General features: G+C 40.9%; 2 protein-coding genes and 1 long non-coding RNA gene across 5 annotated transcripts in view; 1 reads left to right on the plus strand and 2 right to left on the minus strand.

The window, feature by feature from the left end:
• LOC116793452 (leukotriene B4 receptor 1-like) overlaps window positions 1–6979 on the minus strand; it is a 51750-nt gene extending 44771 nt beyond the window's left edge. For both annotated transcript variants that reach the window (XR_004359489.1, XR_004359488.1), the window contains exon 1: window positions 6829–6979. The gene's annotated coding sequence lies outside the window, so the exon portion shown is untranslated. The remainder of the gene's footprint in view (window positions 1–6828) is intronic.
• Window positions 6980–7182: 203 nt separating this feature from the next.
• PLA2G15 (phospholipase A2 group XV) lies at window positions 7183–22855 on the plus strand. The gene is given in 8 exon segments (XM_032700915.1): window positions 7183–7364; window positions 14946–15032; window positions 15035–15101; window positions 16983–17107; window positions 17942–18016; window positions 18019–18033; window positions 18445–18669; window positions 21294–22855. Coding segments are annotated over 8 exon segments (1257 nt in total). The 5' UTR covers window positions 7183–7213; the 3' UTR covers window positions 21806–22855.
• LOC116793224 overlaps window positions 19270–23937 on the minus strand; it is a 68774-nt gene continuing 64106 nt past the window's right edge. For both annotated transcript variants that reach the window (XR_004359402.1, XR_004359401.1), the window contains one exon: window positions 19270–19388. This is a non-coding gene — a long non-coding RNA (uncharacterized LOC116793224). The remainder of the gene's footprint in view (window positions 19389–23937) is intronic.

Below are 23937 nucleotides of genomic sequence, written 5' to 3' on the forward strand. Positions count from 1 at the left end.
AAGTCTATTTGTTTGACCCTGCTGCAGTGTGACAAGGAGGACAGCTTGGCTGTCCATACTGCACTCAAAAGTGTTCTTTTTTTCTTTTAAATTGTGGATTAGTTTAGTTTACATTCAAACCACAAAAATAATAATTAGCTTTTGTCTTTCTCAATGCCAGTCTGTGCTCTAGCATTTAGAAGACTGTTCCAAAGGTCACTGTGTCATTCTTCCTTCATTTACTCCAGATGCTCCACAATCATAGGAATCCTCACGTGATGCAATTACCTTAAAATCCTTAAACCATAGGTTATCCTCTATCTGGTGGAGCTTTGTATCTCTGTCTGTTGTGTATCCTGTTCTGTGCCTAAGCCACTAAAACTCCAGTATAATTTACCATTGCCATTATTTGGCACGGTATGGGAGGCAGCTTTAATTGTGTATGTTACTTTTCTCTTGGTGGCTTTGTGTCTCGTTCTGTGTCACTGTGTGGGAAGCATTTAATCCTCCATGGCACTGAACGGTATCTCTTTAACATCTGTTCTTTTCCGACACAGCAAATGTGTGGTGATGCTTTTTCCATGACTGCTGGGCTCCTGTCCTTGAGCTGCAAGGTCTGAACGGGGATGTGTGGTGTTAGACACTGCTGCTGGGCATCTGCTGATCAAGGCACTAGGGATCCCCCCATCAGGACAAATCACAAATCCAGTCACAAACCTTATCCACCTTCTAGTCCTCTGCTCGAGGTATTGAACAGAGTTAGACTGAATTTTCTAGGTTATTGCCATCATGTAATACTAACTTCTATACAAGTTTATACAGATGTCAAGAAGGCAACCCCAAAGCATATAAAACCAGAATTTAAATAGACTTTTAAAAATAACTTACATTTTGAACACTATTAGTCCTTCTATGTCATCTGAGAACAATCATCTTGTGTAAACACAACAAGAAAAAATCAGTACTATCTAGCAGATTGTCCAAATGAGGAAATATCCCACAGAAGAGAGTAAGAGAGAAGCCTTGAGAGAATCATTTTCTGCAGCTAATCAAGGCACCTTTAAAACACACTAACACAGCAAAATTGTTTTTACACGTTATGTTGGGATAAGGTCCAAGCACAAGAGTTGAAATTGCTCCATAATAGTATAACATTTTACAGGAAATCATGAGACCAATTTATCTGCCACATGAAAACTCATGTATTTCTTGCTTTCAGCAGAAAATTTGTTCTGATGTCACATGATAGCAGTACCCATTTTCTACTGCTTCTATAGCTGTAATCTGAGCAGCTTCAATTCCAGCTGCCAAGCACTGATAGCCAAATTAATTTCACCATACCATGAAGAAACTCTTGAGAGTGTTAGTCTATTGTCAGTGTGGCATGACAGAAACATTTACAGTGTCTCAAGCTGCTTTTAGCATACGAATTAAAAAAAATAAAAACTGTTCCACTCAGTCCATCTTCTCAAAGTACAATGTCCAGACAGCCTTTGGCAAGCTTCTCCTTTCTAACAAGCACAGATGTCTCTAGAACATCATCATGCAGTTTAAAGCAGGACAAGTTAGTTCACTGCCCCTGTTCAAAATGCCCTTTATTCAGTGTTAATACCAGGAATGTGCTATATGAAACGGTGGAATTTTTTAGAATTTTCATTTTGTATCCACTTATTTGCCCAACAGAACAACTACCCTGATCCAAATTTGTCCCTAGCTATGATTTGAACACAGGGATTAGAATAATGACCTTTGAAATCACTTCCAACCTTAATTTTCCCCTAACTGTATTTTTGCACTGACACGTTTGACACAGCCTGACATGGTGATACTTGTGATGCTGCTGATTAAGGCATTTTCCCATGATTAACCATTCCCAACTGCCTGTGCCCCTCAGTCTAGAATGGAACTATGTGCTTACAGGAATCATCAAGCAATACTTTTTAACTTAATATGCCCAAAGGATGGTACAGTAAGTGCCTGTGCATTTGTTGGCATTTATTTTTACATACAGTGACAATCAAACTCAGATCTGAACAATTAATTTTGTAATATTGTTAATTTTGTTTGGGTTTTAATGTTAATCAAGAAACTTTGGTAAAATCTGTTTTTGTCTAATTTGGATCTTAACTGTAGTCAGTTTTCCTACTCGTATCTAGTTTTTAATCTGGATTCAAAGGGTAGAAAATAAATGAGTGATCTATGTACATTACACGTCCACATCTAAGAAGACCATTTGCTCAACAGATGCATCTTTTAATGGGATTGCACATACATTTCAGATCCCAAGAGCCATAACTATAAAATGAAGAAAAAAAAAATTATTCATTCCTTAAAATTCAGGTAAACTCTCATCAGCTCATTTTTTAATGCAGCCACTAAAGAGGAACTCTCAGATTGTTTCTGATAGGCTGGACTCTCTCATCAAATATGATCAGTGTCAGATTTTTTCCATCCTTGGGTGTTGGAACAATTTAGCACTGAAAATGAGTGAGTGAAATCTTAAGGAGACTAGACAAAGACCAGCATCCCCCTCAATACATAACTAAATTACTGACACCACCTTCAGTTCTTCTGGATGCAGTTGTGTTTCCAGAAATGGGTTCACTTCTGGCAGTAATCAGTTGGATGTAGCAGCAGCAGTGTTGTGTCTCTTCAGAAGTAGCTTTGAGCTAGCAGATTTCCTAAGCCCTGTATTTCTCAGCAACTTCCCTGACACGCTGCCCAGCTGGGATACCAAACAGGTGTGACACTGGCTGGAAGTGCTTATTAAACAGTGGTCTCTTGCCTTTTCATTACATGTGTGCTAGAATCCTGAAATGCTGCTGCCTGACTCATGTTCCTGTGCCCTCCCCAACCACCCTTCATCTTGGATTACATGTTAAGCCTCACAACAACATCATGCTGAATTCTGCTTTCTCTCCAAATCTTCTCCTCACTTGAAAAGTATCCTGCCTGCAGATTACAATCACCTTTCTGCCTCAGAGGGTACAAGTTTGTCTGCACAGCAAAAATGTCAGGTTCTACAGCTCATGCAATGTGCTGGGAAGGTGTTGTAATTTGCGGGAACTTGTGCAAGGCATAAACTACCCCTGAGGGTTCAACCTCCTCAGTTTTCATCACATCATACATTGCATTTTCAACACTTTTCCTCAGATACTCACCCTACACAAAACTGTATCTGCTCTTTTCCATCTTCCTGTGCCACCATTCATTTATTTTTTTGAAACTTCCATATTTTGCCTAGCTTCAATTTCAAAATTCTTTGGTGGCCCGACCCAGAACACCAACTCTGAGTAAATCTTGAGTAAAACTCGCAGTACCTTCAGTCCCAGCGTTCTTGCTGAGAATTTCTCACTCCCAGATTCTAATAAAGTCCTCTTTGACTGAGCATGAGTTCTGAATTCAGCTTCTTAGTCATTAAATCCTCACAATTTACTACGAAGCTCTATTACATGGACAGTTTGCAAGGGCAAAACATGAGCCAAAAGAGTAATATGATCTCTGTTATATGGATTAAAGGTTTGAAGATAGGAGAGATGGCAGTGACTGGATCTGTTAATTGTGGATATCCTACCCTGGTGAACAGGTAGGCTCTGAGTTTCTAGCTGATCATGTGAGCCTGCATTTCTGTATTCCCACTACCCAATTGCCCTCTTCTCTTTTTTTCTGGTCACTGTTTGACGCTGCAACCAAATTTAGCCTGAAAGACAATGAGGAACACAAGTGTTGTTTATCATCCTGACGCTCTTGAGCAGCACTGTGGGGAACAATATGGAAGTGACTGTGAAGTGCTGAGGATGCAGGAGAAGTGAAAGGAAGAAGTGTCTTTGCAGCCCTGTTCAAATGCATGTCACATCGTGTCCTGGGGCTGTGCTACTGTGCTGATATGCAAGTACAGAGCAGTGTGACAACACTTGGGTTGTCTTCACATCTTTTTTGAAACTGGCTGTTTTCTCCTCATGTGTCTAGCTCAGCACAATCGTGTTTGAGGGGATTTGAGCCAATGCAAACACTACTTAAATGGCAAGGATCAGAAGCAAACAGAGAATTCTGTTCAATCAAATAAAAGACATTTAAGCAAATAGTAGATTTCTGGAAAGGATTGTTTCTTTTAAGTAACCAGTGTGCAAACTCATATCCAATTCATGGGTTTTGTCAAGTTGCCAGTGCAAGCCCTCATGGAGACTTAAACAAAGATAATGTTACTGATACTGTAGTTTCTGGTGCTTAATACTGTTTATTTATGGTGGTGTTTGTTTTTTTTTTAAGAAATGAATATTTTCTTATTAGATAGATTCTGCATATTAAAAAAAATCCCTACAGTGGCAACAAACTGGCCTCTGAAGTATGGATAATGTTTTTTTTCAGTTCATATAGAAGTGAAAAAGATACAGTAGTTTCAACTGTAATAACTTCTTTTTTCATTTCTAGCCAGCTTTGGCTAGAAAACATGTGAAGGAAGCAGTACAAAGCATGCACTTTGTATAATAATAAGCTGGCTGGCATTTTACTGGCAGTTCAGATGTGTAGTCGGTTCTGGTATTTTTTTGAGTTTGCCTTGGAAAATGACTGGTCATGTTCCTGAACTGCTGTTAATCTACAAATGCCCTGCTGTCAAGTCATTCTCTGTGGAGAAAGAGCTGGATTGCCCTTCTAACAAAACAGCACCTGGCAATAGTTGCACTGACTCAATTAATAGCAGGGTATCATCTCCTGGAAAGCAATGCCGCATGTCCAGGTGCCTGGGTTTGTTGGTGTGCGTGACAACAGGACCAGGGACTCAATGTGCAAACAGAAATTTCCTGTGCATACTTAAACAACCTTCCAAAGGCAAAAAGCTTATTTTACTTTGAATGTAATGTCTTTGAATGTGAATAGTCCTGACCTCCCAAAAGGAGACATCAAGAAATAACTAACATACACTACTTGATTCATCAGCTGAAGGACTGTTATCTGGAGAGCCTGGGCTTGCAGAGCAGGAGGAGTAGCTATTATGTGCTTAGTGGACTTTTCCTGGAAAAGAATTAGATGTAAAGATTTTTAGTGGTGTGAAGACCTTCCCAGCTGCCAGAACAGCAAGAGATTTGTGAAGTAAATATTAAGATTGGTTTGAACTGAGTATGGAAATGTGCCTGTGTGACATCTTGAGTAGAATCCATGAGGCAATGCTTACAGAAACGATACAAATAGGAGCAATTATACTTACAAATGCTGACAAATGCAGTGTGTACATCAAAAGGCCTGTGTTCTGAGAGGCCTACAGCAGAACTGTCTTAGCAGCAGAAGACCAGCCTTCTGGTAAGGGGAAGATGGCATCAAGTTTACAGAAAATCATAGGGGCCATTCCTCTGTCAGCTCTGCAGAAAGAAGACAACAGGCAATGAACTTGCCCAAAATTGACAGAGGGTGAAATTAGGCTGAGACAAAAAAAAATCATAACTCTCTCCTAAAAGGCACAGAAAATCTGTCCCAAAACTGCTTTGATGCCACCCAAGGGAACCCATGAGGTGTAGAAGACTTGACAGCTGTCATCCCATGAACCCTGTGTCATAGGACAAGTGATCCTGGCCAGACTATTTGGACATGTGCATTTTGAGGCTTTTGAGTATGAGAGAATGACTGTGCCTGAAATAAGTTTTCTTTTAAATACTGTTTTACCCTTCCATAAGGTCTTTTGCTGCATTTTGTAACATTTAATTCCTACACCACCTTCACTGTTGCAATTGGTTTTAGTCAGTCATACTTGCACACGTGGTAGTTTGCTTTAGTAGGAGGTCATTTCATGTCACCACTTGCATGGTGACTAAGCACCTGTCTTTGGGTTTGTTGAATGTAAATACACGAGGTGTGGCTGCTGCCTAGAAAAAAGGCAAGTCTAGATTTAGACTTGGCCTTAGCTTCCTTGTATGATTTGTTGCATTTTCCTCCTTGGTCTGATTTCAGGAGAAAGGTGTCTCTCCTTCCACGTCAATGCCAAGCCAACATCATTTTTCTAAACTCCTGTCAATAGGCTGTGTATCTGTTTTACCAGGTTCTGCCTTCATGCACAGACCTCTGGCATGTCTCTCTTCAGGAATTACAAAAGTTGTTGAATACTGAATTCAGTGAGGTAAGAAGAGTTTCAGTTTTATACCTGACAATGTGTACTTCTACTTGTCTTTTACTCTGTCTCCATTTGTGACATTGTTCATGCTAGTGTATTAAGCATTCAAGGTAGGAATATTTCTGAAAATTAGTAGACATACTGAGGGATGTAGGGAGCTATGAAGTAGACACAGTAGTGCCCTTGTTGCAAAGTAACCTTATCAGAAATAGCTTTACCCTGAGCACAAATTGATAACATCTGGCACAGATTGTGTATTTCCTCAGCAGGAGGAGATATATGAGTGAATTAAGGAAACCTGGTACTGCCCATCAGCACAATCATGACTGATCATGAGATGTGATTGGAACTGGTTCCAAGTTCCATTTTTTGCTTCTGTTTAGTTTCTGCTTCTGTGGACACCCTTCCTCCTGCCCCTCAGCCAGACACCCACCAGACACCCACTAACCGGGACTGCTGAAGCACAGAGGCTTACAACCCTTCTGGTTTAAAGTACTGTAATTACAGGTCTACCTGTTACATGTATAGAGGTCTAATGATTTTTTTTTCCAGTATTGCCAAATGCCTGATCCCGGGGACACTCTGTACCAATTACCTGTTACGTTACTCGGGTGTTGACTGATCAGATGCCCACTCCCTTGACTGTTTAATACTAAAACGTTCAGTTCTTCCAAGAACTTTTGCTTTGCTCACGCCCCTCACGCGCTACTTATTTTCAGACATGTTTTGCAGCAAACGCGCCTTACTTTCAGCAGTCACCACGACCACACGAGCGTGGATGTTGTGATGCGGCCCCAAGGCGCTCGTCCCTCAGCCGCGCTCCCTCAGCCGCGCTCCCTCAGCCGCGCTCCCTCAGCCGCGCTCCCTCAGCCGCGCTCCCTCAGCCGCGCTCCCTCAGCCCCGCTCCCGCCGCTCCGCTCCCTCAGCCCGGGCCGCCCCTCAGGGCTCTGGGAGGGCCGCTCGCGGGGCGGGGCCTCTCGCGGGGCGGGGCCGCTCGCGCTCGGCGCTGACGCGCGGGGCGGGGCGGTCCCTGCGGGGCGGGGCGGGCGCTTTAGTGCGGGGCCGGGCGGCGGGGCCGCACTCGGCCGGGCCGCGGCAGCGCTGCCGGCTCCGGGGGTATGCGCTGGGGCTATGGCCCCGCCGGCCGGTGCCAGGCTCGTCCCGCGGGCTGCGGGGAGCCCCTTCCTCGGCCTCCTGCTGCTGCTGCCTCTGCTGCTGCCGCTGCCGTGCCCCGGCGGGGGAGCGCCGCGCCGCCGGCCCGCGGGGCCGCCCGTGGTGCTGGGTAAGAGCCGGGGGGCGGCGGGGCGGGCGGCGGCACCGCGGGGCCGGGGCGGACCCGCCGGCCCATCCCCGGGCACTGAGGGGCTGCGGGAGCGGAGCGGCTGCTCCGGGAGCGCCCGGCAGGTCGGGCCGCGGGGCCGGGCAGCGCTCCGGGTGCGCCCAAGTACACGGCTCGCTCTAATGCGGCTCGTTAACTAATGCCAGACCCTCGCTTCTTAAGTTTTTCCTCTGTGTGAACCTTCTGTGAAAGAGGCTGGAATCAGACGTGGAAAGAGGAGTGATTGGGTGTTCCAGCAGTCGAGCTACGTGTATTTAAAAAATAATTGGCTCAAACATGAAAAATGAATATTCACTACTGGCCTGTGGTCACCTGTTAACACAAAATAGTTTGTATTGAATTTATAGACAATATTCGTATAATAGTTAATAATATGTGTTAGGTGTTTTTTGTATCTATTGATGAGAATTGTAAATAAATTTTAAATGTTTTAATAACTTGTCTACTGAAACTGTAATTCTTAACTGTTCCAAGACAGTAAGTGCATTTGGTGGCAGTAGTGTCAGTAGGCAGTCCTGTGAATGTATTCAGTATGCTGCACATTCTTATTATGTGATTAGTCTTAATGGTAAGGGGGGAAGAAAAAGTAAAAAAATGGGAAAAATATTGGGAAAAGGATAATCAGTGGCATGCTGTTCAGTTTGAGCTCCATTTCTTGATAATAATTAAAGCTCTGACGTTAACTTTATTAGTACTATTACAGACTTCTGACATAAAAGGGTAAATTCTAACACAGCATCTTCAAAAATGTTCTTGTTATCTCAGGAACAAGGTGTATGAATCCACAGTTCTTAATAGACTACTGAACTGACTGACAGGATGTAGATTTGGAAGTAGAAACTGCAAAGCGATGTCCTAAGGGGTGGGAGTTGAAACCTGAACAAAAGTTCTTTGAATTCTGCCTGAGGAAGCTAGAAACAATCTTTTATCCCGTCTTTCCTCTCCATAATGCTGGGTTTTTGTAATAGGCCTTGGCACTTGCTTCAGCACAAGCTTCTTGATGACAAAGGTGTGTTAGTTGCTGATCTAATATTGAACTCTAGCTGTGAAGGAATCAAAGATTTGAAGGCAGTACTGATTGTAGAAGCATGGAGTTACTACTGATGGATCTACTGTAAGTATATATGTTCCCTAAGGATGGTTTTAAGAACCATGACTGACCTACATTTTCTTAAGAGATGTTCTGGTGAATGCTCTGGCTGAGCACACATTTATCAATGAGTGCTTTACAACAGACTGTCTTGCTGTTGCAAACCAGCAGTTTTCATCAAACACTACAGAACTTGCATCTCTTACTATTCTCTTCAGTGTCTGCGTTTTAAAGTTTACTCTTTTCTGCTGCCTGGTCCTCACCTGTCCAGAAGGTGAAGATTCAGTGGGTTCTAATGTAAGGTAATTTTTCTGGGCTACCTGTATGTTTGAGAAAGCAGGTACTCTTGGGGAGTGATTTGCTGTAACTTCCTATTGTAAAATATTATGTTTTTTTGATTTTTAGCAGTTACTCTTGTAAAACCACCTGCAGTAAGGGCTTAGTTTTGATTAGACATGACATGGGCAGTGAAGGTCAAACAAACAAAAGAGAGGAAGGAGTAACTGTCGGTCACCTGCTGGTTCTGCGTGAAATGTTCTCATCTTGATTTTAGTTAACTTTTCATGACCTTTTCTTCACCCTTCTTGCGTATGTGACATGTTAAGATAAGCTTTTTAGGAATTCCTGCCATGAGGATGGTGGAAGGGTTTAGTGGAATTGTTTAGGGAAGCATTCTAAGTGCTGACTTAACACAGGTGCTTGAGAGAGGGAAGAAAAACCCATGTGTCCTGGAAACACAAATGCATTATATAGGCCCATACAAGCCTGACATGATTTTGGAGCCCATACAAGATGGGAATACAGAGTTGATTCCCCTGATTTATCAGGCTGATATCCAGATTCCTAATTCCTCATATATGTTCAGTTTTTATGTATGTTTTTGTCTTGTAGTAACCAGGATCTCATGATCAAAGCACTTACTCTTGGTTTGTTTGGAAGCTAAAACCCTTCAGTAGAAAGAGGAGTTAACAAGTTTGGTCTTATTCTGTGTGTGGCAACATGGCCACCTGATCTGAAAGAATAAAGAAAGAAGAGATGCTGTTTAAAGGAATGTTGTCAACACAATGACACTTCATAAGCGTTTTAGACTAGTGATGGTCACAAGACCCAGTGTAGCTTGCTCTCAAACTGTTTTTTGTAATGACCTCACTTTGCAGTTGCAGCCTGTGCTTACCCAACTCATGGAGGAGGAAGCAGAGCAGTAGCTTGCACGAGCATTGCTTGAGGGTAACTATGTTCTGCTGCCCAGGCACCAACAAAAATACTGCCTCAAGAAATCTCACATCTGAAAATACATGAGCTGCATGAATACAACCTGGTAACTCTTGGCCATGGTTGTGATGGCAACAGGTCTCAGATTTGTAGAGGCCCCTGACTGGCTCAGGTGAAGGGAGGTTCTGTGGAAAGCTGGGCCAGTGTAAGAGCTCAGTGCTCACCCAGCTTTCCTTGTGCCTGCTTATTGGCCACTTTATGGGGTCCTTTGATTTGCTAATGGATGAGAACATGAACAGTTTAGGAGAAGTGATTAATGTGGTGATTGAATTACTTTAGTGGAGCAGCTGGCACAAGGAACGTGGAGAGTGGCACCACACCGTTTGGATTAGGTTAGCTTTTAACCTGGGCTCTGCATCCTCAGGGGGCATTGGTAGCAGGAGCTACTGTGCCTGGAGCTCATGTTTGTACATAATAGGGAGCCAAACTGGCATGGGTAGTAACTGCCAGCAAAAGACTGCAATGCAATTGCTCACTTTTCCCTGAGATTTGGATAACAAAGCATCAAGGGTTATTCATATAACAGTGATTTTACAGAAGAAGAAACAGGCAAAAGTCAAAGCCTTATGTCCAGAATCCTGGCTGAATATCAGGCACAATGTTCATTAAAATCTAGGGTGATTATCTTGGATTCCTCTCTCAAGTGTTTTTGGGGAAAAGGGGATTAATTAAGATACTGATTTGCTTTTGTGCCTTTTTAAAAAGTTTTCTATTTAGCCAGGACAATATATTTATACAGAAAAATCTCCTTTAAGAACCAAAATAACCCACCAAATACTTCTGTTCTACTGACAATATCTACTAAATATATGCATATTCTGTGCAATTCCTTCTGTGTATCTGCTTCATGTTTACATGAATCATAACTTTTTTGCACTTCAGTTTGGTTATATTCAACAGGCTTGTCTTCTAATGCTTGTGAGAAGTAGTTTATTTTGTGGCTGCTCTTCCTGCATTTTCTCATATAGTCCATGGGTAATCACTGCATACTATCTCACGTGTTAGAAATTTTGGAGCTGATAACCCGTCCTTATAAGACCAGCATTGGATTCACTGAACTCTTTACCTTTTACAGCTGACTCAACACAATTACTATATCAATGTCCTGATACCTTCTGCAAACAATTTGTTAGGTACTTGGCTAAAGTTTTCTAGAAAGACACCTAAATGAAGTTTGTTAATAATTGATTTACATGTAAAAGAGCTTTGCCTGTGAATTCCTGCTGACTGCTAATTGAGGTGTGTGTGTTTGTATGGTCAGCTGGCTACATGTCAGGAGTGGTTTAAATGTTTATGCCTCATGTGATCCAAGGTATCTGGAAGTATCATGTGAGATGTTGTTTGCTTTCTTGTTCCTAATTTTAAACACAGACCTCTTCTGTGGTGTCTGTGAGCTACTTGGAGATGTTCTCCTTAGAGAACTGTGGTCAGAGTTTAACATTAATTTTCCAGGGAAGTTGGAAATTGGTTCGTTTTGAAGGAATACTAATTTATAGAACCAAAAAGATGAGTCATTTGAGGAAATTATACCAGTTAAAGTTATAATAGTTGATAAATACTCAAAAGCATTTGCATTTCAGATAAAAGTAGTAAAAAAGTATCAACTGATGGCCTTTTTTTTTTTTTTTTAATCCCATGCATACACACAAAAAATAGCCCAGCCCCCAACCCCATTATTATGTAGGCACTATTTTTAATTATTATTTTATTTTTCTTAACAGATAAAATGTGAGATCCTCCTATTCAGGGTGTTTGTTGAATGATCATTTGTCTTTGTTATCTGAGCAGTATTAAGGCAAGTCACTATAAAGGTGCAGTTTGCTCATGGTCTTTTGATGGGAACTGTGAATCTGTCACTAAGACTTAAGGATAGTGATAGGCATGAGTCTGAATGTGTTCTAAAGCTAATTGTTATAATTCACAGGCTTGGAAAAGTCTGAGGCCACTCTTAAATGAAACTTGTAAATGTGCTTTCCATAAAGTGTAAACATACAAGAACACATCCCAGGGCAGATGAGATGAAAAAAATCAGCCAAGGCTACTATAATATTGAAAATGAATTGGGTTCATCAGTGTATTGGAATGAGTTCTGTTGGGATTACTGCCTGTGAAAAATGAGAATGTGCTAGAAATCTGATGGAAGTGCCTCTTATTTTTTTTCCTGAATATGAAATCTCATATTTCCAAATGTTGTAGTTCAGAAATCAAGAGAGGAATTACACAGCTGCAAGCTGGGAAGCAAGGGTACTGCTGAAGATCTTTTCTTGGACATCCAGTTTTAACTAGTGCTGATGTATTTTGCAGAACTCCACTTGCCAGTTATTTTGGGGTCAGTCTGCAGGCTTTAAAAAGTATGAACTTTATGTAATGTTTCCAGCAAAAAGGCTTAGAAACTACAGATACTGGTAGATGAGAGGATGAGGAGAAAAATTGCTTAAAGATAACTCTGCCCACAGATGCTTTTTCTGTATGGCCTGAAAGCAAAGGGAAAGATGTTTTTCTACTGCTTTTAAATTCCATCATAGAAAATTTGGAAAGGTATGCCCTTAATTTACAGAATTAATCTTCAATGTGATATTTTTTAACCTGTTACTTATCAAAAAGCCACCAAGTAGTTCTCCAGCCAAAAGGTAAATCATTAACACTGTTAAACTGGGTGGGTTGAGGACTGAAGATCTTGCATATTTCTTTCCATAATCTCAAAAATCAAAATTTGTATTTTATTTCCTATAGCTTCATCATGAACCCTCTTCAGCTTGCAAATATACTTTAAAAATAAAAGCCCCAAGGTGTGAATTACAGTGATTAGCAGTTTCACTGTTAATATGGAAATGTAAATATGACAGGCATTTTTGTTAATCCCTGCTTTATAAATAATCAGGCCTCATACACGTGCACAAGAATTTATTTTTTAACTCCAGGATGTATCTTGGCACAGGTGGAACTTGTCCCTTATCTTTTGTTTAGAATTGCAGAAATTGCCATTTTTCATCTTGTTCTTTATCATCCCTTGAGTAAAAGTCAGTATGTCATGTTCCTCATCTTCTGCCCTGAACTGGACACAGGAGCACAGCCTCTGTCCTCAAGAAGCTTGAAGATAAAATATCTTAACTAAATTAAACTTGCAGTTAATCTAAGATTACTCCATTAAATCCAAGTGAGACTTTGTACAGTTTCCTGCTTTCAGCACTTTTGTTGGTAAATGTATCTTGATTATAATTTTTAACTTCTTCAGTTGTGAGTTTGCCTACTCTGAGCAGGAGTTGCTGAGGTTTTTGAACTGCGCTCACTCATCAGCAAGTCCTTCAAACTCCAGCTGTTTGTCTAAGTCTTTGAAAGGTATCTTTGCTGGAAGAACTTGATTTTTACCCAAGGAAATGCGATTCCAGGATAGAACAAAATGTCACTCTTCTTTGTTTTATATTGAAACCAAAGACAAAATCAACCTGTTCCGTCCTTGGCAGGTCTGCTGCTGAAACTGCCAGTCACCAATGATTGATATAAATAGAATTACATTCTGTTTCTTTTCTAATTAAAAGCACTGATACAGCAGAGGCATCACACTGGAACAAGCTGTTGCCTTAGTTTTCTAAGCAATAACTAAGTAGCATTTTGTGAGGTTACAAGAGTGAACTTCAGTAAACTCTTTCTAGGGTGTGATGCAATCCTATAATCTCCCTTACTATGCTTTCCAGTCTATCAGTCCTTGAAATATGACCTAAAATAAACCATGGTCAGCTACTGGGGCTCTTAACATTTCACTTAAGGCTACAAAAATAACACCATTAGAAACCTAATGAGAAAGTAGGGGTAGTTAATAAAGAAATCCTGAGGTATGTCTTGTGGTGAGGCATAATCTGCAGTGGTTAGGGAGTGTTTTACAGTGTGGTTGTTCAGGTCTGTAGTTTGAAGTTCTGTCCTCTTTCACTTCTGCAATAAATGTTTCTCTAAAAGCACATCTGGCTTTCCAGTTAAATTAAATGTTCCACTAAAAGTGATCTATTTCCTGAAGCCATTGCTAAGTATTAGTGTTTTATAGAGCTTAAATTGTTTTGATTAAGTAACTTACTGGCGGGGTGGGTGGAGGGGGGATAGAACTGTATGGGTTAAAAATTAAAAAACTTCAGAACTAAACATCAGCAAGTAAATAGGATACAGTTGTGCACACCCCAAAAAGGTGGCTGTGTGGAGCTGAAAGAGGCTGGGAAAACCCTTAAGAAAGGCCTTAGTTCTAAGTTTTTCTCACATAGAAAAACTTTTCAGATGCTGAAATGTTTTTGCCTTTCTGTTTTTTGAGGAAAAAACGATTAACCATAACAGAATGTAAGATGTTTCTCTGAAAACTTGCTGCTGAAAATTGTAGAATGTTTTGTTAAGTATTTTCTAATTTAGAAAAATATTCCTGTTTCTGTCTAGCATTTAAAAAATAAAGAAAAATAACCTCAATCAAAGGAATACTGGCATTTAGTATATGCCTCGAGAAAGTGCAATTACAAGACCAAGTATTACTGTTGTAATGCATACAAAGGAAAAAAGTGAGGGAGCAATACTGTTGTTGCATCCAAACCTGCTGTAAGAGATATGAAACTGTATTTTGACATTGTTAGCCAACTACATCTTGTTTGCAAAAGTGTGGTTGGAGGTGAAGAAGGGAAGATAAAATATAAATGGATCTTTTACTTTTCATGTTTTTAATCTCAAGTGGATAGTTGCAGGCAACTGTTTAAAGAGAACAAAGACTTTATATGCAGTTGTGACACTGAAGAAAAGTTCTTTCAGAAAGATTGTTTGTACTTTAAAACACAGATAATTTTGGTAATGTCCAGGCAATCTTTGTTTTTCATACCAATGGGCTAATGTGACATGTTCCTTTATAGTCCTCTCTTGGAAGTTATGAACTGTTGATCCAGAATTATTCTATGTAATGATTCCTCAGGTACTGATTCTTTAAAATCTAAATATTTTCAGTGGAAAATGTACATGTAGTACTTTCTTCTTATATAATATTTTTTTCCAGTGGCAAAATTTTATAGTGTCTCTGGATGCAGTGATGATGCAAATGAGGGCTACAGTATTTAGATATGTATATTGCAATATAAAATGTTATTTGCTTTAATTAAGTCTGTTTTTATATTTTCCTCTCTCCTTTTTATATTTTTCAGTTCCAGGTGACTTAGGTAATCAGTTGGAAGCAAAGTTGGATAAGCCATCAGTAGTGCACTATCTCTGCTCTAAGAAGACAGACAGTTATTTACACTCTGGCTGAATCTGGAATTGCTTCTGCCTGTCATCATTGATTGCTGGATTGATAATATCAGGTAAGACCAGAAACATTGCTCTATGCAGTTAGTGCCTTTCCTCAGGCTGACATGCAGAATGGCTGCCTTAAACTCTCTTTTCTGATTCAAGACTAGTGAGAAAAATGGCTTGGAATTCTGCTGGGACTAGCAGGAGGGCTCTGAAGGTGTGGCTCTGTTGTGTCTGAGCCAGCTGTTCTTCACTGATGAGGAGCAGAGGTTCTCTTGGCTTCTACTTTCCCTCCTACCAGTTACCCAGTGTAGGTCTGAGCACTTCTCAGGCACCTCTGTGGGCTTTCCTCAAGAGAATGTTTTCTGCTCTTTTTGGAGCCAGACTCTTCTTGATGCTGCCCAGCAACAGGACAAGAGGCAATGGGCAAACTGATACCTGGGAAGTTCCACCTGAACATGAGGAAGAACTTTCCTGTGCAGTGAGTGTGCACTGGGACAGATCACCCAGACAGGGTGTGGAGCCTCCCTCGCTGGAGATATTCCAGAACCATGTGCCATGTGCTTTAGGGAGCCCCTGCTTGAGCAGGGAGGTTGGAGCAGATGACCACTGGTCTCTTTGGGTCCTGCCCATTCTGTGATGAATTCCTGACGCTTGGATGAGGCAGGGGGAAGGAGGTACCTCGGGCAGCTCAGAGGGGACAGGCAGGAGGAACATGAGCTTGAGCTTCTGCTGGCACTGTGTCATTAGCAACAGACTCCTGGGCAGCTGAGACCAATTTCTACCACTAGACACATGGAAATGACTGGTTTGGATCACATTTCATGGAATATTCTGAGTTGGAAGGAACCCACAAGGATCATCAAGTCCAATCTCGGCCCATACAGAGACTGAACCCACAACCTTGATGTTATTAGCAGATAGGGTCCTTTACAGGCAGCCCTAGAAGTCTCTTTCCAGAATTATTTTGGTTTAAAAAATTGCCAATTTGAAGCTTTCAGACTGTTTCATCATGCAGTCTGCTTCATTGATCTTCCTCTAAAATATTACAAATATCACTACAAAACCAAGGAATATTTAGCTTGTGCATTTTAAAAATATTGAAATGTCATGTTGCTCTTTAATGTGAATGTACTGAGTTGTAGAACAGTCTGCTTTGTCTTGCTATGCCTTACAGATTAGAGGAATTTTGTTGTGAGAAGGTCTGAGTGTCAGTTTAGATTCTGAGACTCCATCGAGAGGTAAAAACTCGTGTTCAGAAATGGCAGTTGTATTGATATGGTATTAAAAACAAACAACCCCCCACCTATAATAATAATAGTGGATTAAAAAAACCCCAACTCCTGACCCAATGCTCCAGATTCTTCATATCTCAAGGTCATTTGAAAAGTGTTCACAAAACACTTGATACCTCAATACATTTCCTGAGATACTAATAGTAATTAGTCAAGAAGTAAAGTGTTCCCTTATGCTGGTATAGGTGTTCCTAGTTAAACAGAAATTAATTATTTTAGCTAAGAGAATACTTTTGATGCCTGATTCTACAGGTATTCTCCTACTGCCACATTCTTGTGCTCTTGACAAGTTTTCTCTATTACGTGGGCTTAATGCAAAGTCAAGTGGTACAGAACAAGGTAGCTCATATCTAAAGCTGAAATTCAGCCACAGTTCCATATGCTCAGTGTTACAGAGAAGAAAAGCCTTAGATTCTGAATGTAAAGCATTTGAGTAATTAAAATAATTGATTGCATTGTATAAGCTCTTAGCCATTAGAGCACTCTGATCATGTCTGCCTGGGTTGTGTTTTTTCTCCTTCTGAGTAAAAAGCACTTGAAAGTTCTTGTCCTGCACTCAGAATGTGAGGCCTAGTGGAGCTGAGTGGTCCTCATGTGGAAATACAACAGGTTTCATGGGTTTTTTCTCTATTTTTTTTTCTTCCCCCCCTGCCCCAGGCTGGTGTATAATCGAACAAGTAAGATTACAGAACCACCAGATGGAGTGGATATCAGAGTCCCAGGATTTGGGCAGACGTTTTCCTTGGAGTTTCTTGACCCGAGTAAAAGGAGCGTTGGTATGTATGAGGATTGCTCTTTAGGGAGCTGCAATGTCTTAATGAGCTGCACCGATGAAGCCCCCTTATAACGAGAATAGGGGTCATGTTAAAAATTCCTCCACTTCAGGGACTGTGTAATAAACATCCAAGACTAATGAAATGAGGTTCTGCTCAAAACTTAGATACGACTGTGAGGCTCAGTAGGATTTTATGACCCTTTCTAGATGCATTTAGTTGTGATAATGCTTAAATCCTATGTGTCAAAGCTTGTAATATGTGACATCTTCATATGCAGTCTGTAACTGTTTTCCCTTGTTTGCTATTAAGTGTTATGTTCAGTTACTTCGTCTTAGTCCCTCTACCTGAGAGATATAAAAATAGTTTGTGGTAGTTTCCAGAATGCCTGCCCTGGGGGGGTACAAATGCTGTAAGCATTTGTTTGCAAGAATAAATGTTGAAGTCCAGGCCAACCTTATGAATGTGTATTATACCCTACCTGAAGTTTAATTGGCAATTCAGCAAAAGTTAGGAACTCGAATTGAGTAACTTCTGAGGTGTGTCTTTACAGTTCAGGAGTAAAACTTTACTGAGTAAAATTTATCCCCTCTGGGTATACTAGATTTTGCTGCCAAAATTTTGAGAAGATCAGCCACCGAGTAAGAAGTGTAATAGCAGCATTCTCGTGATTTTGGGGGATAGTGGGCACATCTCATTTTGTTTAATGTGGCACGTAGCTTCCTGCAGTTTTAATGTCTGCATATATGGCATCAGAGGTAATGCCTCCAAGGGGAGTTTGTTTGTAACACTAACCTTGTTACTGTTCTGTTTTTCTCTTATCTGTTGTGTACAGGAAGTTACTTTTTATATGTTTGGTGCAGAGTTTAGTAGACTGGGGCTACAAACGTGATGAAGAGGTAAGAGGAGCACCTTATGACTGCGAAAGGCACCAAGTAAATAACATACTGTTACTTGAACAAAATTTTGCCTCTCCTAGCCAGCAACTATGTTTTGAGTCTCTTCTCCTATCCTGTACAATCATACTTAATTTTGACTGGTTCTTGGGGCCTGGGCACTCCAGGACCCAGACGTGAGCTCATTGTTGTGGTTTTGTTTTTTTTTTTTTCCCCTCTTTAAACGACTAGCCACTTAAAACTTCCTTAAAAACAGAGCAAAACAACAGAAACCCCACACACTACCAAAGCACATGCCCACAACCCCCCCCCTCCTCCCACTTAATACTGGAATTTCTAAGCTCTGTAATATTAATTCCATAGACAGTTCAAAACAATTATTTAAAAACTTATGGTTTTAAAGTTTAGCATTCACAATTAATAATTCTAACTGTAATCTGTATGTTTTAGATGAGAATGGAGACTATTTTGTGGCACTTCGCAAGATGATCGAGTTAATGTATGAGCAGTATGGAAGTCCTGTTGTCTTAATTGCCCACAGTATGGGTAATATGTACACCCTGTACTTCCTCAACCAGCAGACTCAGGATTGGAAGGACAAGTACATCAAGGATTATGTGTCACTGGGCGCTCCCTGGGGAGGGGTGGCTAAAACTCTCCGTGTGCTGGCCTCAGGTGGGTACCTGGGGGGTGTGCACAGTGCATGATCCTAAACTAGCCTGGGAACTCTGAGACTGGAGGAGGAGAGGTTAAGATACTGCAAAGGTAAAAATATTTTTCATAAGTGATGACAACTTGCTGTGTCAAGCCTTGAGACCAGACTGTCATTCTTCCTATTTGTGGGAGTGGACCGAATTTGTCCCCATCCTGTAACCAGGAGCTATGTCCCCTCTTGACCCCTCCTGGCCTCTTTTCTGCAGATTGTTCTGTCATCTGCTGTTTGGCCTCATGCTTTCTATTTCTGTCACTTCTGCCTCCAGCCTGATTGCTCTGTTCAGGATTGCAAAGCTAACAGGGACTCCAGAGCATTCCAGACTTTCCTTTGATCCAGGATCACACAGCTGCCTGAGGTTAACATTAAGGGAAACTTGTAGACATGGCAGTGAAGTGGTGCCTACAGTGTAAATGGCAGGTGAAATTTGTAACACTGCTGACTGAGGTCTGGGATTTAGCACACTGGATATGCTTGAGACTAGAAAAACCTGACTAAAGAAGCATAACGTATTACACTAATTAACTGCAAATGACTGATGGAAAATGTTCACTTACCCCATCATGTGATACCATAAGGATGTCATGTGCTTTGCATTTAGTTCTCGATGATTCTGGTTTGGTTTTGTAGCTTACTTCTGACTTGTTAGCTTTGGATATCGCTATCTTCTCCCTAATCAAAGCTGACATGAAAAATTGGACTTCATTGAAATGCAAAACACACAGCAAGTGTCAGCCTTGCATGGACACAGCAAAGAATACTTTGCTTAGCAAGGCATTTGAGGCTGAACAGTAGTGCACTGCTCTGTAACTAATTAGAAAACTTAACTCGATACAAACATCCGATTTACACATTGTTAAATGTGTTGCAATGGCAGTGTAAAAATTGATTCCCTTTTCCCACAGGCTTCATCTGACATGTTTGCATGCTACAGAAATGGCAGGAAGTAAGCAATGTTAATATTAGCTGTATAAAATAATACATGATTATATAAAATTCCAGAGTCCTTGATTTCTGTTGGATTAAACTTTTGTGCTTTGTACCTTGTTTATCCTTTATAATGCATTTCATCCAAAATGGCTAGTTATACATAATAGTTAAATTTCTACTGAAATGTAGTCATATTCTCACCTGTATGTCTGTTGTACTGAAGTCCACGTTTTTTGAGCAGAAATTTAAGAATCATGTAGGAAAGTTAAATGGGCAGTACCTAATCTCAGAGTGCAGTTTTAGGCTAGTCCTATCTCTGATACCTGTAAGTAAGGCACCACCATCAGGCATCAACGCTTGGATTACATTAGTCTATTAAAGAGTTTCTAAGATTAGCAGGGTTAGTATGTAGAAGAATTGTTGCTTTAAAGAAATGTATTGCATTTCTGCAGGAAAGACAAGGCATGCTAATAATGCATTCTTTCTGCTCCCATTCCTGTTTATAACATGTAATGGTCAGGAACTTCATGTCGCATCCAGTTGTGTTATCAAAGTGGTAAACAGGATACGGTGGAATTATTTGCAGTAGATTTTCTGTGATACTTTCAGCTACTTATTCATGTGCTTTGCAGGCTCAATACTTGTATCATTACAGTTGCAGTGCCAATAAAGTGAGGATGTTCTTCCTCCTACAGCAGGCAAAGGCACAAAGTTCGCTGTGGTGACTCGGTTCTATTTTTTTGTCAGGTTGAAATACAAGCAGTGTCTTCCTTAGACCTAATATTTTGTTCACTATAATGCAAGTGTTGTGCCTGCTGACTTAATTAAATGTGGTCTTGGCCACATGGTAGGTCCTCACTTCAGAGAAAAGTACTTGATAAGCACTTTGTACCAGTTCTGTAAGAGAAGGCTGGAATAGTCAAATTCTGTGTTTGATTATTCAACTGGAAATAAATTTTGTGCACAGTCCTCTTATTGTTCAGTTCAAACTCGGGCTTTCTTTGCTGAGAACTGCCAAGCAGTATCCAGTAGCTTGGTGGTGGGAGTGCACAGTTAAGTACTGCTACCACACAGTAATGAGAGACAGGTTTTTTGGGACCTTGGTGATTCTTGCTGTGCTCTTTGGAGTTTCCTTTATCTGTTTCAGACTTATACCAATGTCTCCAAGTGCTCCTCCTAAAGATGCATTAAAGATTGTGCTTTATGTCTCCTTGCTGAAGCACTAGTGCCACCTTATGGAATTGAAATAGCACTAGAGTGTATTTTCCAGGAATAGTGGTTTTGGTTTCAGCACTTCAATTTTTATAGCAAGGTTGACCTGGACCATTACATGTTGTAACCACACAGACCTAATAATGGATAATCTGATTCAAAGTTCAGCTGACAAAGGAATTGAGGTGTGCCAGCCAGGGTGATGGCGAAAACAAGAAAAACAAACTTCAGTCTGTGCATAAACTGGTAAAATGCTATGCCAAATGGTAAATAAACAATTTGTAGCTATCCTGTATGAAATGTTGCTGCTCTGCTTGTTTTCAGTGTAGAAAACTTTAAACATTTTGTTAAATCTATAAAGTTTCTTCATGAGTGCTAGTAATTGCTGCCAATGGAGGTTTATGCTTCGCTTTATGTATAATGGAATTCCACCCTTTTTTCTAAGGTGACAACAACAGGATACCCGTTATCAGTTCACTCAAGATCAGAGACCAGCAGAGATCGGCAGTTTCCACAAACTGGATGCTCCCCTACAACTACACGTGGCCTCCAGACAAGGTGTTCGTGAGCACCCCCACGGCCAACTACACTCTGCGGGATTACGGGCGGTTCTACCGCGACATCGGCTTCGAGGACGGCTGGTTCATGCGGCAGGACACGGAGCCGCTGCTGTTCCGCATGGCCCCGCCGGGCGTGCGCATCCACTGCCTGTACGGCACCGGCGTGGACACCCCCGACTCCTTCCACTACGAGAGCTTCCCCGACAGGGAGCCGCGGATCCTCTACAGCGATGGGGACGGCACCGTGAACCTGCAGAGCGCCCTGCAGTGCCGCCGGTGGCTGCGCAGGCAGAAACAGGAGGTGCGGCTGTTTGAGCTGCCGGGGAACGAGCACATTGAAATGCTCTCCAACGACACGACCATCTCCTACGTGAAGAAGCTGCTTTTTGATCTGTGATAACCTTGTGTCGATAGTTATTTTCCTCACCTGGGATGCCTTCCCTTAAATATGGGAAAATGCCTTTTAATCCCCTGATATTTAGATATTTGAATTATTTATTTTTCTTTTTTTAAAGGTTGTGTTCAAGAAGTCGTTTGATGTCCTAAATGTTGTTTGTCTCTGATTTGTGTTTATGATGCTTCACGGTATTTTCACATTCTGCAAATTTGATCAAATATGCCTTTTGGTGCCTGTGGTGTTGTCCAATGTTCACACAGACTTTCCTGCAGAGATCGTGCAGCCCCTCACACATACTACATGGAACCATAGGTACCCGAGTCCTCTGTGTGGTCTGTGCAGGTTTGGAGTGGGAGGTTAGGAAGGTTTGCAGTTTTGGATGCCCATAAAACAAGGGAACGATATTAACAATTTGGAAAGCACAGAAAATTTTTTAAAGGGTCTGATCCCCAGTTCCCAGTACCTTAGTTTGTAAATGTACATGTCTATGAGGTAAGACAGGGAACAGGCCTGCCTGGAACTGTGTTACTGTTGTTGAAATCCAGCTTTCTTTTGCTACAGCTTTTGGGGAAAAAAGATAATGTGGGAATTACTTGAAGCTTCTTTATTAGCTATCCTTCTGGTTTGGTTTTTTTTTTTTTTTTTTTTTTTAAATAAATTGTTTGCTCATCAACCTGTAGAACCCTGATTACATACAGTCTGGAGTCTGAGAATTCTCACCCTGTGCTTTATTTATCAGTGGGGGAATGATGCTAAACTGGTAGGTGCCTGTAATAACTGTAGCTGTGGGGAGTAGCACATAAATCAAAGCTAATTGAATACTGGCAAGCAATCTATACAGTGTGGAATTACATTTCTGGGTGAAAAATGATCTCCTGTAGTGGAAATGGTAATGAATAGTGGGCAGGATTTCAAAGAGAAGTGAACTTCCTGCAGTGGGGTGGGGAATGGAAGCCAGCATGATGCCACGTGGAGTATAAACCTTGCTCTCAGTCAAATACTTCATCTCTGACCCAGCTACTGACCAAGCAGCAGTTGGATTGCACTCCACTGAAAAGAAACTTTTTTGGTTTAAGACTAAAAGTAATTTCCCATTACTTTCATTATTGCTGTTTCAAGAAGTTGGGATATGCTGTTCCTTAAATGTTTCTATAAATTGCTGAACATGCAGATCTGTTAATTTCCTACAGTATTGTTTTACTCAATGTTAAAAAAGAATAGTTTCAACTCTGACATCCACAGAAGTGCTGGCCTAAGGGCCATCATATTTACAACCTTGATTACAGAAGTCCTGTTGGAGAAATAGTGTCACCCAGAGATTCTCTTTTTCTTGCTTTAAAACCAGTCACCCAGTTAGACTGCACTTAGTTTTCTGAAAATGCAATTTAGAATGCTTTCAAAATGCTAGGTTCTCCAAGAAAAATGTTTTAATAGTTTCAGAAACTCATCAAGTTATTAAGGATTTACTACTTAAGGAACTGAAGTTGTCTAAAGGGTCAAGTTTTAACTGTTTTAATAGCACGCATAAAATGTTTGCTACCATTGGACATATCAGTAGGATGTGTTGAAATGCTGGGTTTGAACTCTTGTTATTGTAGAATGGAAACATTTTTGGGAGGTTTACGGTAGGTTTAAGGCTTTAAGTTTTAATTCAGAAATCTCTAAAGGCAGAACAACTTGAACTAAGGTCATCAATGAGCTAAATGTCTTCCTAGGTTTTAACTCCCCTATGTAGCTTTATTTCCCCCCTGCCCCACCCTGCCCACGTTTTTTCCTGTTACTTATGTTGAGGGAGTATACACATTTTCCTGATTTTTTAAAATGGAACAATAATCTTACCCTCAGTTGTCCAGGAACCTACAGTTCAGCAGTAATATTGCCTAGACTTTTCCAGAGTAACTCCAAAACAAAAAAAACCCACAACAAGAAGAAAATGAAAAAAGAAAACCCACAAAAAAATGTCTGTTAGCCAGGTGATCTATTGTATGCAGGGCTGTCAGCTGGATAAGCTTCAGACTTGTGTTCCAAGACTGCTCAAAGATGATAAAGCTCCTCCTTGGTCTGACTCAATGTTTGAATAAATTGTTTATACTACTGGTTTACAACTGAAAAAATGAAGGGAAACAGCTCAT

This window comes from Chiroxiphia lanceolata, chromosome 13, assembly GCF_009829145.1.
Source record: "Chiroxiphia lanceolata isolate bChiLan1 chromosome 13, bChiLan1.pri, whole genome shotgun sequence".
NCBI lineage: Eukaryota > Metazoa > Chordata > Aves > Passeriformes > Pipridae > Chiroxiphia > Chiroxiphia lanceolata.